The sequence below is a fragment of the Saccostrea echinata genome, unplaced genomic scaffold (assembly GCF_033153115.1).
Source record: "Saccostrea echinata isolate AGI-Se365-2 ecotype Australia unplaced genomic scaffold, CSIRO_AGI_Sech_v1 ptg000003l, whole genome shotgun sequence".
NCBI lineage: Eukaryota > Metazoa > Mollusca > Bivalvia > Ostreida > Ostreidae > Saccostrea > Saccostrea echinata.
In genome coordinates this window covers 3,401,175-3,414,074 of record NW_026889752.1, presented here as the reverse complement: position 1 = coordinate 3,414,074, position 12,900 = coordinate 3,401,175, and the positions used below count along the sequence as shown (strand labels likewise).

At 32.8% G+C, this 12,900-nt stretch overlaps 1 protein-coding gene across 1 annotated transcript; it reads right to left on the bottom strand.

The window, feature by feature from the left end:
- Positions 1–470: 470 nt before the first annotated feature.
- LOC133178520 (telomere length regulation protein TEL2 homolog) lies at positions 471–11,779 on the bottom strand. Its single transcript, XM_061313211.1, has 20 exons — positions 11,266–11,779; positions 10,413–10,604; positions 9,449–9,603; positions 8,848–8,995; positions 8,316–8,418; positions 7,941–8,009; positions 7,322–7,463; positions 6,618–6,754; positions 6,120–6,199; positions 5,420–5,530; positions 5,004–5,092; positions 4,775–4,866; positions 4,449–4,565; positions 4,093–4,164; positions 2,925–3,181; positions 2,204–2,303; positions 1,954–2,018; positions 1,350–1,465; positions 1,012–1,094; positions 471–816 (listed from the first exon to the last, which is right to left on the bottom strand). Exons 1-20 carry the CDS (start codon positions 11,613–11,615, stop codon positions 787–789), a joined length of 2,508 nt encoding a protein of 835 aa, XP_061169195.1. The 5' UTR covers positions 11,616–11,779; the 3' UTR covers positions 471–786.
- Positions 11,780–12,900: the final 1,121 nt, after the last annotated feature.

Here is a 12,900-nt window from a genome sequence, read left to right as displayed (position 1 = left end):
GCTTGGAAATGTCCTTTATCTATTTAAGAGTCATATAAACTTTTTTGATCAATAATGGATAAACATCTGTGAGATACCAAAGTAAGAAACTTCAGAGTTTTCAATACCATAGCTGCACTTTTCACTGCCTTTTTTTCCGAATTCTCTAAGGTTCATCTATACTCTGATAAGAGAGGTAACTCTAACTAGAATAAATCTCTTTTATTCCTTTTAGAAACTGTCAACTTAAAACGTCATTTCTGTCAAATTTTGACCTGCAAGGTATTCTGAAGTTTGTGAATTGTAACTAAAAATTCAATTTCTTTTACAAAATAAAAAAATTGCGAGTGACCAGAGGAAAAATGAACCTTAAGTTTATTGCTTCATTTAATTGATTCTGCTGAATATCAGTATGAATATTTTATGTATATATATTATTAAATGCATAAATTAGTCCAATCTTTGGGAAAAAATTACAGATAATGAAGATGAACATGAAATAATAAACTTTATTTCAAAGATAATTTTTCCCCCACAATACATGTACAAAAATCAGGTCCATATTGAGCCAACCCTTCCTTTATCAGATTTACAAAAGTTTTGTAAAATTGAGTTTTGACAGACATACTAGGAAATTGGCCCAACTTGAACGACTCTGGCTAGCAAATGTTATTTCACTCAGTGATTGCGCATATCATTGTTTCTTCCACATCCTCTTGCCCTTTGGCCCAATGCTGCACTTGGGAGTTCTTTAATAACCGTCAAGTGTGAGCTGCATAATAGCATGTCTTGATGATTTCATTTCCTTCAAGTCAGATCAGCCCCTTTGGTAAATTCCTACATATAAATCATTTTTATAAGAATATACAGTGCATAATATTACAACTGAAAAAATCATTCATTTTCAAGCCATTTGTTTGATAACTTTCTTTAAGGTATGATGAAAAAGAACAATATAATAAACCATTTAAGATGTCCTCTTGTGAATACAATTATTTTTTCTTAATTTTATTGTTCTACAACTTGTTCTACCTGTTTAATAACATTCTCCAGGAGAACAAGGCTCTGTATCGCCACCTTCTTTGATTCAGCATTGACATCTTTCTCAACAACATCTACAAGAAAATACCGTTAAATCTCTTTAAAATATCAGATGTACACAAATATAAATAAACTCTATTCATTCAATGCAAAAATAAAAAAAAAAAAAAAAAAAAAAACAACTTTCAAATTGGTAAAGAAAATGTTCCCTGCTTTCTTAACATTTATATACATGTACATGCAACTGTTTGAAAATGTATTTCAGTACGATTTTCATGTAAAATCTTAAAACATTTCTCTTTCATTTTTCAGTGTTTTGTATACTTTACCCTCAAGCCAATGTTTGGTCTCCATTATTTCACTCTGTAGGTCTGTCAGTAAAATATGTCCTGGTACAGACAAAATCACCATGGAAACGGCAAACAAAACAGCATGTCTCACACTCCTGAAATTTTCAAAGAAATTGCTGCATTTAGAAAATGCTCTCCAGTATCAGTGATCTGTGTCTCCATGATAAATCTCTTGAGAGGGGGTACACATAAAACAAAAATATGATATCTGCATGTAGACACTGCACTTACACTGTACTAGCTACATCAAAAATCTGTGAAATAGACTGAGCATCAGGGTCTTGGTTGTTTCCATCAAACCAAAATTTATGTACAAAGTTTGCATAGTGGCAAAAGAGTTCCATTTTGTGAATATTTACCCATTGTTACAGTATATAATGACACATTCAGGAAATACAATAATGCACATGTTGTACAATAATACATGTAAATCTGTGTCAATTTCAGAAGGCCCATATTTGGTCCCCCTTTACCACAGCAAGTACATGTATAGAAAAGTTCTGGAAAATTGCATTTTGCTGATGCCATGTAAACTCTATCGTATTTCCTTTCAATGGCCTTTTATAGATTACAATATACTCACACATCACTATGGAATCTGATGACCCACAAAAATTCGAGCAACCTGTCAGCCATTTGTTTAACTGCCTACAAAAGTGGGAAAAAAAATTGAAATAGTGTTTAGTGAATTTATACAAAAAAGTTCAGTATTTAAAAGTGTTTGTCATGTATGGCTTCACCAACATGCGAAAAATATCTGACAATGGAGCCAGGCAAATTACTGGAAGAAGTAAAAAAAACATCAAACTTGATACACAATGTTGTTGACTCACTGGTGTGTTTATGGCAGCATAGATGATGACTCCTAGTGTATGCACAAGTCTGGCTAACACAAGGCTGTCCTCTCCCATCAAATCAAATGTGTTTTCTTTCCTATAAATTAAAGCAACAAATAAAAGAGATTTCTTTTAAAAGACTGAAATCTATAAACAAGCTGATGCTTGACAGTGCTCTATTTTGTTATCATTCTTTTTAAAGTTCATACAGAATTTTTAATGAAAAAGTTGAATGTAAGAACAGTGATCAACCTCGAAAAACCTACAAACAATACAAATCTGTGAACAGGGCATGAAATGTGGACTCTTGGAAATTCCAGAGGGGGGATCAGGTGCCTAGGAGTACCAAGCATCCCCTGTTGACTCGTCGTACCTGACATGAACCCTATCTATTGATCCGGTAGAAGGAATATTCCGTAGTCAAATTTAGTATGAACACAAAGGCTAAACAATTAGTATAAAATATGTCAGTCAATATGACACAATGATAAATGAATAATGGAATATAACTGCATAGGTAAAGACATATAAAACCAAATGTCATTAGTGTCATACCTTAAATCTCAATATACATGGGCCTAAATAAGGCTTCACCAATTACTCTAGTCACTAAATACTATGACGAATTCTTTTCACCTCAATTGTTGACAATTTAAATATATGTACACTAGCTGCAGAAAACTCTCTCAGTCTGATAACAAAAGCAACAAAACTCTACCTGTCATAGTTGGCCATGAGGGGGTAAAAGAAGCAACCTGCCACTGGAGCAAACTTATTTTTAGTTGCCACCACCTCTTTTCTGGATCCTCTCCCAAATCTTCTGGTCTTACTCTCTATCCTTTGTTTGACAATCTCCCTCCAGCCCTCTGAAGAATTCTCTGAATCCAGCGCTGTTATTTTATTGGACGGTTTTCCCTTTTCCATTGGTTGCGATTCTGATGGTTGAGAAAGCTCTTGAGCAGCTGCTCCTAACACCTACATGTATTAATGATAGATGTTTTGGGTTGCCAAAGACTAAACAGTAATACATCTGCAGAATTCCAAACAGGTACTATTATTTATTACATTTTCAACAGTGAAATACTGTAATTTATTTACTGAATAAAAGTGATATTCTGACACAGTGTGAAAGGATATCAAAATGGTATTCTCACAGTGTGAGAATATCAGAAGTGCGGCAAAACTTACGATTTTCCTTCCCTTCACGAAGAGTGTTTTTAAAAAACTCCCTGGCCTATTATAAGATAGAGTTAATGAGCCATCCTGACAGAGCCTAATAGTTATACTGCTAAAGTTTGTCCAAATATGTCATTAAAAATCCATGTTTACAATGTTTTTCAATCTTGCAAATGCTTAGCTATGACGTCTCAACCGCTAAACTATGAAGTCACAGCCTATGACACTGTGTTATGAAAAGACAGAGGCAAAGGGAAAATCTAAGAAAATGTAATATACAGAAAATTCAATGTTTTGTAGATGAATATGGAACTTATTTCACTCGTGAAATAGGATTTTTTCATATTTTCAGTTCGCTTAGCACTCGTAAAAATATCAAAATATCCTGTCCCACTCGTGAAATAAATTCCATATTCATCAACAAAACATTGAATATCCTCTATGTACAATTGTGAGTAAAAACTTTCAAATTTCATAAAGTAATAATTATATGATAAGCAGGGAAAATGTACACGTACAGAGTACATTACATAACTTTTTTTAAAATTTGATTCTCACAATAAAATATCAAAATTTTCTAATTATAATGCACCCTCTTGTTTGTTATGAAAAATTCTGAATATTCCAAATTACAAAATAAGGGCATTACTTATAATAAATTCTTTGGATAAATTGGACAGTAAATACTTCATCAGTTTACATGCACTGACCTCTAAAATATCCATCCTCTGTCTTAGATTGTAATTTCTTTCGTAAAACTGTGTGGTCAGGTATTTGGAAACCTGAAATAGTTAAATACAAATACTCCAAATTTATACAAAACAAAACACAAAACAGAAAACTGAGCAGCGAGTGAATGCTGAAAAGTTTAAAAGTGAATATAGAATGTTTCAGGGACTGTTTACAACCCTCCCCACTTTTTTTCACACAGAATTTATTTTCAGAATGAACTATAAGACTTACATAGCATCATTACATTGCTTCACTTCTATCATAGAGATATCCTTTAACAAACTCTGGTATGTGAATTGTATGTAATATTAGTTTTCTCCACAGAAATAATTACCTGCTCTGGTGCATAAACAGCTAGGGCCACTAATGATCTGAATCTCAGAGGAACAAAGTTATCTGTGGAGTACCTGTCTGACAGGTGAAGAAGAATCTTGGTGAACTCTTCTGCTATCTTAAAGAGAGGAAAAAAAATCCAAAATTTATCAAAGATGTACAGCCTAAGTAGGATCAGTATTGATGCTAAAACTGATGTTTTTCATTTTCACCACCATTTTTTTCTTACAAGTCTTAGAATTAAAAAGTACTGTTCAATGCTCCATTTAAAAAATGAATGAAGTATGTTGACTAATTCAGATTAAAGACTAATTACAAATGACCTACTTCCAAGAGCCCATCTGGATTCCTCCTGATCAAAGCTTCTGTGGCACCCAGACACACTTCTAATTTTTCTGGATCATCAACACTGATTAATCCTACAAAGAAAACAAAATTTAAAATTTCACAGAACTTGACATGATTCAAATTTCAAAAAGCATTCTCTCTGCAAATATTGTTTAAAATTACATTATGAGTTGAAATGGGGGGGGGGGGGGGGTTGCTACAAAAATACCTTCCATGCAGTCTCTAATGTACTTTGGCTGTTTGGTCTTTGTCAACTTTTTGTCATTGGACATATCATATGGCACAAGGTCATCATCACTGAAAAATTTAAAAATTTGTTTTGGATAAAACCTGTACATATAATAGAACATCTTGATATTTTAAAGTTTCTACTATACATGGGTTTTGTCATTGTTGCAAACTATGGTTTTGAGTCCACAAGCTCCCTCAAATGAAGATAGAAAGAATCCATGTGAATCAACTTTGGGTTACCGACAATGTTTTTTTTTAAGAGCATGCTATTTTACATTAGAATTTTATATTGAAAGAACACATAGATATTACATGTTTAATGATGCATAATAATAAATCTTGTCATACAAAATACAATCTTCAAAAGATTATCTGTGTAAAATAAGGACAAACCTATCTAAATCTGGGTCAATCTGAAGATTAGCTTCCCTTTCTTCACTTCCACTCTCTGTCAAGATGTCTTTTTGACTTGATACTGGGGTTATATTTACATTACTCATCCCACTGTAATGATATGCAAAAACCACACATATAATTACAGGTATGAAATAACATTACATGCTGCAATAATATTCAAGAACTGCACAGTCATACATGATGCAAGTATGAAATGAAATCATATGTATTTATTGCACCCAATGTCCTGATATAAAGTCACTTTTTTCAAACGAAAAAAAAATATATAACTACATAAAAGAGTAAAAAATTTTACTTTTTATTACATGTTCAAAGCTTAAATGCTAGAATTTATCCATTGCATAAAACTGGTATTTTTCACAGGCATGTTATTTTCCCACTATAAAAATAGCAAGGTCTTTTTTCACAGTATGAAAATTACAACAGCAACCACTTAACCCTTTAAAGTTAGTAAAAAACTAAAGGAAAATGGAAAAAAAATGTAATTCTATATAAACTCTTGAAAAAATGTATTATAAAAAACTATCCCACCCATGAAATACAAGTAAAATCCATATGCAGATACTGGTACAAAACATTGAATATCCTCTATGTATCTTATTTCTAAAATACTATAAAATAGTCTTAGCATTAATTCAGACATTATTAATTTTTCTGTGAATGGAGATGCTCTCACTTTCTTAAACTCTGTAGCCCGGGATCTTGTGGTGGTGTTGTCAAGGAAACCAGGTATTCTACTTCCTCATCTCTGGGAAACTGTGAAATAAACAGCATACACATGTACACATAATTTCAACAGTAAAAATTTACCTGTTAATTCAAATTCTCTGGTGCACAAAGTTTATATGCTTAATTACCTTAAATCAACTTGACATGTAATTTGTGCACAAGAAATATCAGCCAATGAGTTTTACATCCTACCTTTAACTGCATGTTTCATTGTTTGGTTTTGTATTGATTTAAATTTGTTTTCTCAGTTGCAAAAGAAATATTTGAGAAGGATTTCAAAGTGACAAATGATAAATAATTATTAATCTATTCACCCTGGAGTTGTGTATCAATTTTGTTTATGACAGAAATTGATATCATGGCGAATTATAACATGATTATGGACAATTCACCGGGCCTGAAAAAAAATGATTATTTGTTCTTTATGAGCAGCTGTACTTCATACCTCAAACTTAAGCTGTTGACCTTTGGGATCTAGAACAGCTGATATGGTCTCAGCTAGAGCCATGCCAATTTTCCGGATTCTGTGATCAGAACTCGCTATGTGACATTGTATACCAGGCATCAGCAGCTGGATGAAATCTGTCAACAAACATGACAAAAACAAAAAAGTAACTTAATTTCTTATAAAAAGTTAACTAAAGATTATCAAATATCTAAGACAAATTATACATGTACATGTATATTTGTATCAATTTTCCCCTCATATTTAAATAATTTATACAAAGGTAGGGTTTTGAGTTGCAATGTTGATCAGCAAAGAGTTTCACAAATAGTGAAATACACACATCTGCCTCCTCTTCTTTGGATTAATTTATCATACAACTAAGATTTAGTATCATAACTCTTTAATTTTTTCTTGTTCATGTATGTTAAAAAGTCTTGAGAAACTTTTTATCAGTCAAACCTCGTTATTTCGACTGGACTGTGAAAAAACTTTCAAGATATCCGATGATTCAAGATATTGGAGGGTAAATTACTTAAAGAATAAGTGGTTAGGATTTCCAAATCACTTCGAAATATCCATGGTATTTGAGATATCAGTGTTCGAGATACCGAAGTTTAACTGTACCTTAAAAGACACACCTATTTCATTTGCCTGCTACTCTTACAATGTAGATAAACCATGGTTCTTCTCTAAGTGCTTACCCTCTCTAATTTCTGCCTTGTCTGATTCTTTAAGGAACCCCAGGCCTATAAATAGAGCCTTTGTGATGTAGAGATGCTGTTCTACAGAGGTATGTTTCAGGGCACTGCTGTCCCCCCAGACAGAGAGAAGCTCCCTCAACATCTAAAAAAAAACAAAGAGAGAAGCTCCCTCAACATCTAAAAAAAAAAACAAAGAGAGAAGCTCCCTCAACATCTAAAAACCAAAACATCTAACAAAGACAAAACAAACCGATAGAAGCTCCCTCAACATATCAACCTTCCAATAAAAATCCTAAAATCTTTCTTCTTTTTTTTTTTTTTTTTTACAGTAGATCACTTTATTTTCCAGACACTTTATTTTTGTGAGATAGCTATTTGGTATTTATAGGTGAGTCAAAATTGTCGCCAGCTGAGGTTATTATTGTATATAATATATTTAACAATACAATTGTATGTGAGAATGAAATTTTCGTGAGCAGACAGACAAACGTAATTATGTGAAAATAAAGTTCTCGTAAATGAAAAGTGATTTACACTATTGATTTCGCCTGCTCATCATTTGAAGTGTCATGAAGGAAAAAAAATACATGCACAGGAAGATGTGGGGTGTAAACTATACCTTTCTAAGCAGGGATTTTCTGGTGTGAGATGATCCAAGATATCCAATTATATTTTGAAGTAAAAGTATCTGAAATGTTAAATTTTCTAAATCATTACCTTTACAGCTGATTTGTGCAGAATATGCCAGTAACATAAATATGTTTATCAGAAGAAAAATGTGCATGGATTGTGAAATGATGGGATGAAATGAAATTTTACAAAGATAATATTCAGAATAGATATATATTTAACTTTTATTTCATGAAAGTACACATGTTAGCATATACAATTATACATGCAAATGTATGTAATTATGCAAAATCAATTACAATAATTATTCTCTTTGAAAAACTTCTGCAATATCATTACATATCAAGCCATTCAAAATACCTACATCCTGGGAGTGTCTGTGAAACACAAGTTTAGTACACAGTAGATATTTGATCTTCTGTTTTGTGGTAACGCTTCCTCCAATAAACTTCTCCACCAATCCATACCTAAGTGTGTGAAAAAGACCAATGAAGGAGGAATGAAATTCGCAATAATGTGCATGTATTGAAAACAGTTCATGCTCTAAATTAAACTCTTTCATGCTCTAAATTAAACTCTAATCCGGTTATCCCACCTACATCTTTTAAAATATATTAATTCTCCACTTGTTCGTATTATGTTGTATGTGTGTATACAAGGTTTTATTTGGGGGGGGGGGGGGCTGCAAATACTTTTTCTCTCGATACTATTTTGTTATACATTGCAGAAACTTTAACTTCTTTAAATTCATATGGCGGGTTTAATCAAATCATATTTCATAAGTAATATTCAGAAAAAAAATGATCTAGCTTGTTAAAGAAATTCTATCTCCCAAACACAATGGGTAACACCATGAATCTCTATTTTCCACAGGACTATCACTTGGACTATCTTACCAAGTGAGCTGTGAGAGTAAGGCAGTGAGGGTACACTCCAGACACCTGTCTGGTACTCCCGTAACAATCCTCTCTGTTATCCGACTCCAGATGTAATCCTCCCGTACACCCTGCTCCAGAGGGGGGACAAGGGAATTCCACAAAATGACTGGCAACAGGAAAACAGAACAACTTAAATATATGTTTATAAAATAATCCAAAAAATAGTCTGCTCTTTATACCAGCCACATGATTTTGATACTAATTATTATCAAATTTACAGAGTTGTAGTGATAAAGTACATGTACTGCTAGTACATGTATAACTATTTTTTCATCTTTTTTATCATTTTTTCAGAAATTGTAGAATTAGTGTACTATCTTTCATACATGGTACACATGCATTGACATATTTACAGCAGTTATGGAATCAAAAAGTTTACAATGGAAAGATATGAAATGAAACTTCTCATCTCTTAATCTTTAGCAATGTGAAAATCTTCATTAAAAACATCAATGCTATACTTTCTAAATCAAAAATTACTTTGTGATATTTTCCAAGATATTTTTTAAATTTTTTTACTTTACATTTCTAATAAACATATATGTACAATTGTACATACCTGCGTGACCTGAGATGCAGACCTTCCCAACCACACGGCTGATGAATTCTAAGTGTATGTCATTATTATTTCTAAGTTTCTGGTGCATGTTATGCAATACTTCCATGACCTCGCTACAGAGCAAAGGAATGTAATGCTGGGGATAAAACTTCTCACTAAAAATGAAAGTAATATCACATACAGATCAAAAATATAATATTTTGCATACCTAAACTTACTTCATACTATTAAAAGTAAACAATAAAATGTCTGTTTTTTTAAAGTGAGATTAGTGGTTGCAACCATTGCAGAAAATTTATGGGTTATGTATTTTTTCAGCAATAGTTGAAACTGTTCATTAATGCCACATTTACAAACAAAGCATTTTATTGTTTAAATAATAATTTCACTATCTTATACTCTTAAGTAAATGCTTGATTTCTTTTTCTCACCAATGACCATGTTGTTTGGTCCCAAGGATCATGCAGCAATTTTTAAACTTAAATCAGTATTTGCATGTTCACTTTGTTCACTATATGCAATTATTGACTATGTGAAAGTGCATACTACATTATAAAAGAAACAGACATTGCTTGAACTTTCAACCACATACATGTATATCATAGACACATATATTTTAGAAATTCAGACACTGGTCAGTTAGATACAAACCAAAATGAAATGTGGCACCATGATGCATGTAGCAGATACTGTAGATTCCTTAATATATGCGAGGAATAAATTATCGCGTAATTTCATGAGAAGCACCACTCGCGAAATAAAAATACTCTCTTTTATTTTTATGGTGCTTTAATGTATGTAAAATCTCTAGATAAATCACCCATTCGTGAATTATTGTTCTTGTGATTTGACTCCTTGGGCCATTTCGTGATATTAAGTACTCGCATAAAATAAGGAATCTACAGTAATATCTTCCATGTACACAGAACTAGAATAATATAAATCCATCACGAAGAAGGGTCACCTGTTCTGGAGCTGTAGTTTATTAGCAGTCTTGTCTGGAAGAGTAGCCATCAAACTTATGAGATCCTCCCAAAGAAAATCCAGACTCCTATCTGGAGCAGCCTTGCAGGCAGTTGTGATTATTTGGAATAATCCACTGTTATCCAGGAACTTTTCAAGTAGAGATACACACTTATTTAGTCTGAAACCCAGTCTGTAAAAAGACACAAAAAGAGATATAAACAAATACATTGCAGCTATTTCTATCAATAAATCATACATGTGTATCATGAACTAGAAATGGGAAGAAGGGGGAGAGGGATACTCTGAGCATATTTCCACATAAGGAATTTGTCAAATTCACATACATGGCAAACATTCTAATTGAATAAAAATGTATCAGGAGTTCATGATCCATCATGAATAAAGCTTAAAAAAATATGTCAAAGATAAATGCATCTAGAAACTTCTTTATGAAGCCTTACATGGTTCTCTCATTGACTGATTGATTGTTTGCAGTTTCCTTGCAAGATTATTTCAATTATATAAGACATCATCAGATACTAGTGAAGGGTTTTGAATTTAGAACTTTACTCGGCCATTGATTAGCATGCCAGTGCTTGCTGTGACACGTCACCTCGGTTTTCAAGGTCTCATTCAAAAGATCTGCAATTTTCATTTCAAAGTGCTGGGCACTTGGCAAAGGAACAGTTGCTACATATTTTACATCAACTTGGGTTTGTTGCCACTTGGGCTTGAACTCTCGACCTTCCAATCATCGAGTGAGAGCTCTACTTAATCAGCTACCATGACAGTCAAAGGTTTTCTCATTGAACTGACTTTGTAGGGTAGTTTATACTAATAGAAAGACTTACTCCAAATTATCCACACTCCTCATCAGGACAGTGAAAGCACCAACAGGATAACCATCCAAAAATACCTTATCAAAGATTTCTGACACATGTTTATGATCAGGACTTGTGAACCACTCCACTTGTAGTGTGTCGATGAAAATTTTAAGCACTGTTGGGTAAAATTCTGTCAGGAAAACTTCACGAATGAAGCGGACATCTTGAAATTTGGAGCTAACGGTTTGTTCGTGTCCAATAGTAATTTTGTAAAATTCCTCAATGACATTGGTCACCTCGTCTATGCCTTTCGGATTTTTCATGCTATTTTCCGTCTCTTTGACATACATCCTCATCTTATTCCTTAAAATATTCATATTTGTTTGCAATGGTGATTTTAATGTGCTCAACTAGGAAAAGAAGAATGCGGTTTTTTTTCTTTAAACAGTCAACCCTCTCAAAAAAGATTAGAGATCAAATGCACTTTTTTCCCAAATGGCTGATGATATAAAAAGCTAGAGCTTGCTCCATCACAATGAGAAATATTATAACACAGTAAACAGTAAACACTGAATAAAAATGCTGCCCGGCTCGAATTTGCTCGTGTATCAAGGTATTTTATGTACATCGAGCCCGAACTATCAAAGAAGAATGTTCCAAGAGCTAAGATTTAGAACTGATTTTTTTTTCAATTGTGGGCACAAACAGGCAAATCTCTTATTAGTGTAAAGGCCCGTAGTACAACCCCCCCCCCCCCCAAAAAAAAGGGGGGCTTTATCTACTGATGAGAATAGTCATGTCATATATTGCTTGGAAAATTACATTCAGTGAAAGGTTTGTTCCCCCTTTTATCTTTTTCACGCCCTCCCCAAAAACCTTCTACAGACGTAATAAGTTTTTCACAGTAATGACTAAATATCCTTCAAGATATACGTACGTGTAGGTTTCGACCCACTACCTCCTTCCATGAAAAATATTTTTCGATTTTGGCCTCGTGTATTATTTATTTATCTATTTATTTGCTTGTCAACTTTTCGACTCCCACCTCTCATCCTACCCCAACTTTGATACAGACAAGTTGCTATGCCTGCTTTCAACTTCAAGAAATAAATTGAATAATTGGTTCTTCTGGCAAAAAAAAAACAAAAACAAAAAACAAAAAAAACAAAACAAAACAAAACAAAACAAACTCGAACACAGAAATTTACTTGACAGAAAAGTAAAATGTTTATAACTATGTGATGATCTGACAAGAGTATGCCAAATGTTTTAAAAAATATATGTATAAAGATATTTTCAATCTAATCTAATTAAAATAAGATCTCTGATCCACCCCAACCATAGATCGCTACACTTTTGTCTGTAAATACAATCCATTTAATATTGCATTTTGTCTGACACGTTTTATACACTGTAAAAAATGTGTTTACAATTCAAACACTTTTCTAAACACTTTGTTGTCACCTCCTTTTTTATATGTTTAATTCCTAAACATGTAAAATTTCTAAACATGTCTTAGAGAGTGTTTAGAATTTAAACACTTGTGCGCTTAGAAATTAAACATATCTAAACACATAAACACAAGCGTTTAAATTCTAAACACATAACAGCAGAAGTGTTTAATGTCTAAACACATCATAAGTATAATTTGTACCTGCAGAA

Bases quoted from the DNA above. Each gene is read 5' to 3' on its own strand.
- LOC133178520 (XM_061313211.1), bottom strand. From the start codon at position 11,615: ATGAATATTTTAAGGAATAAGATGAGGATGTATGTCAAAGAGACGGAA. The intron at 9,604-10,412 runs GTGACCCTTCTT...TTTCATTTTTAG, and splicing joins AAACTACAGCTCCAGAACAG to TGAGAAGTTTTATCCCCAGC. The intron at 4,867-5,003 runs GTATTTTTGTAG...TTTTCTTTGTAG, and splicing joins CATTAGAGACTGCATGGAAG to GATTAATCAGTGTTGATGAT.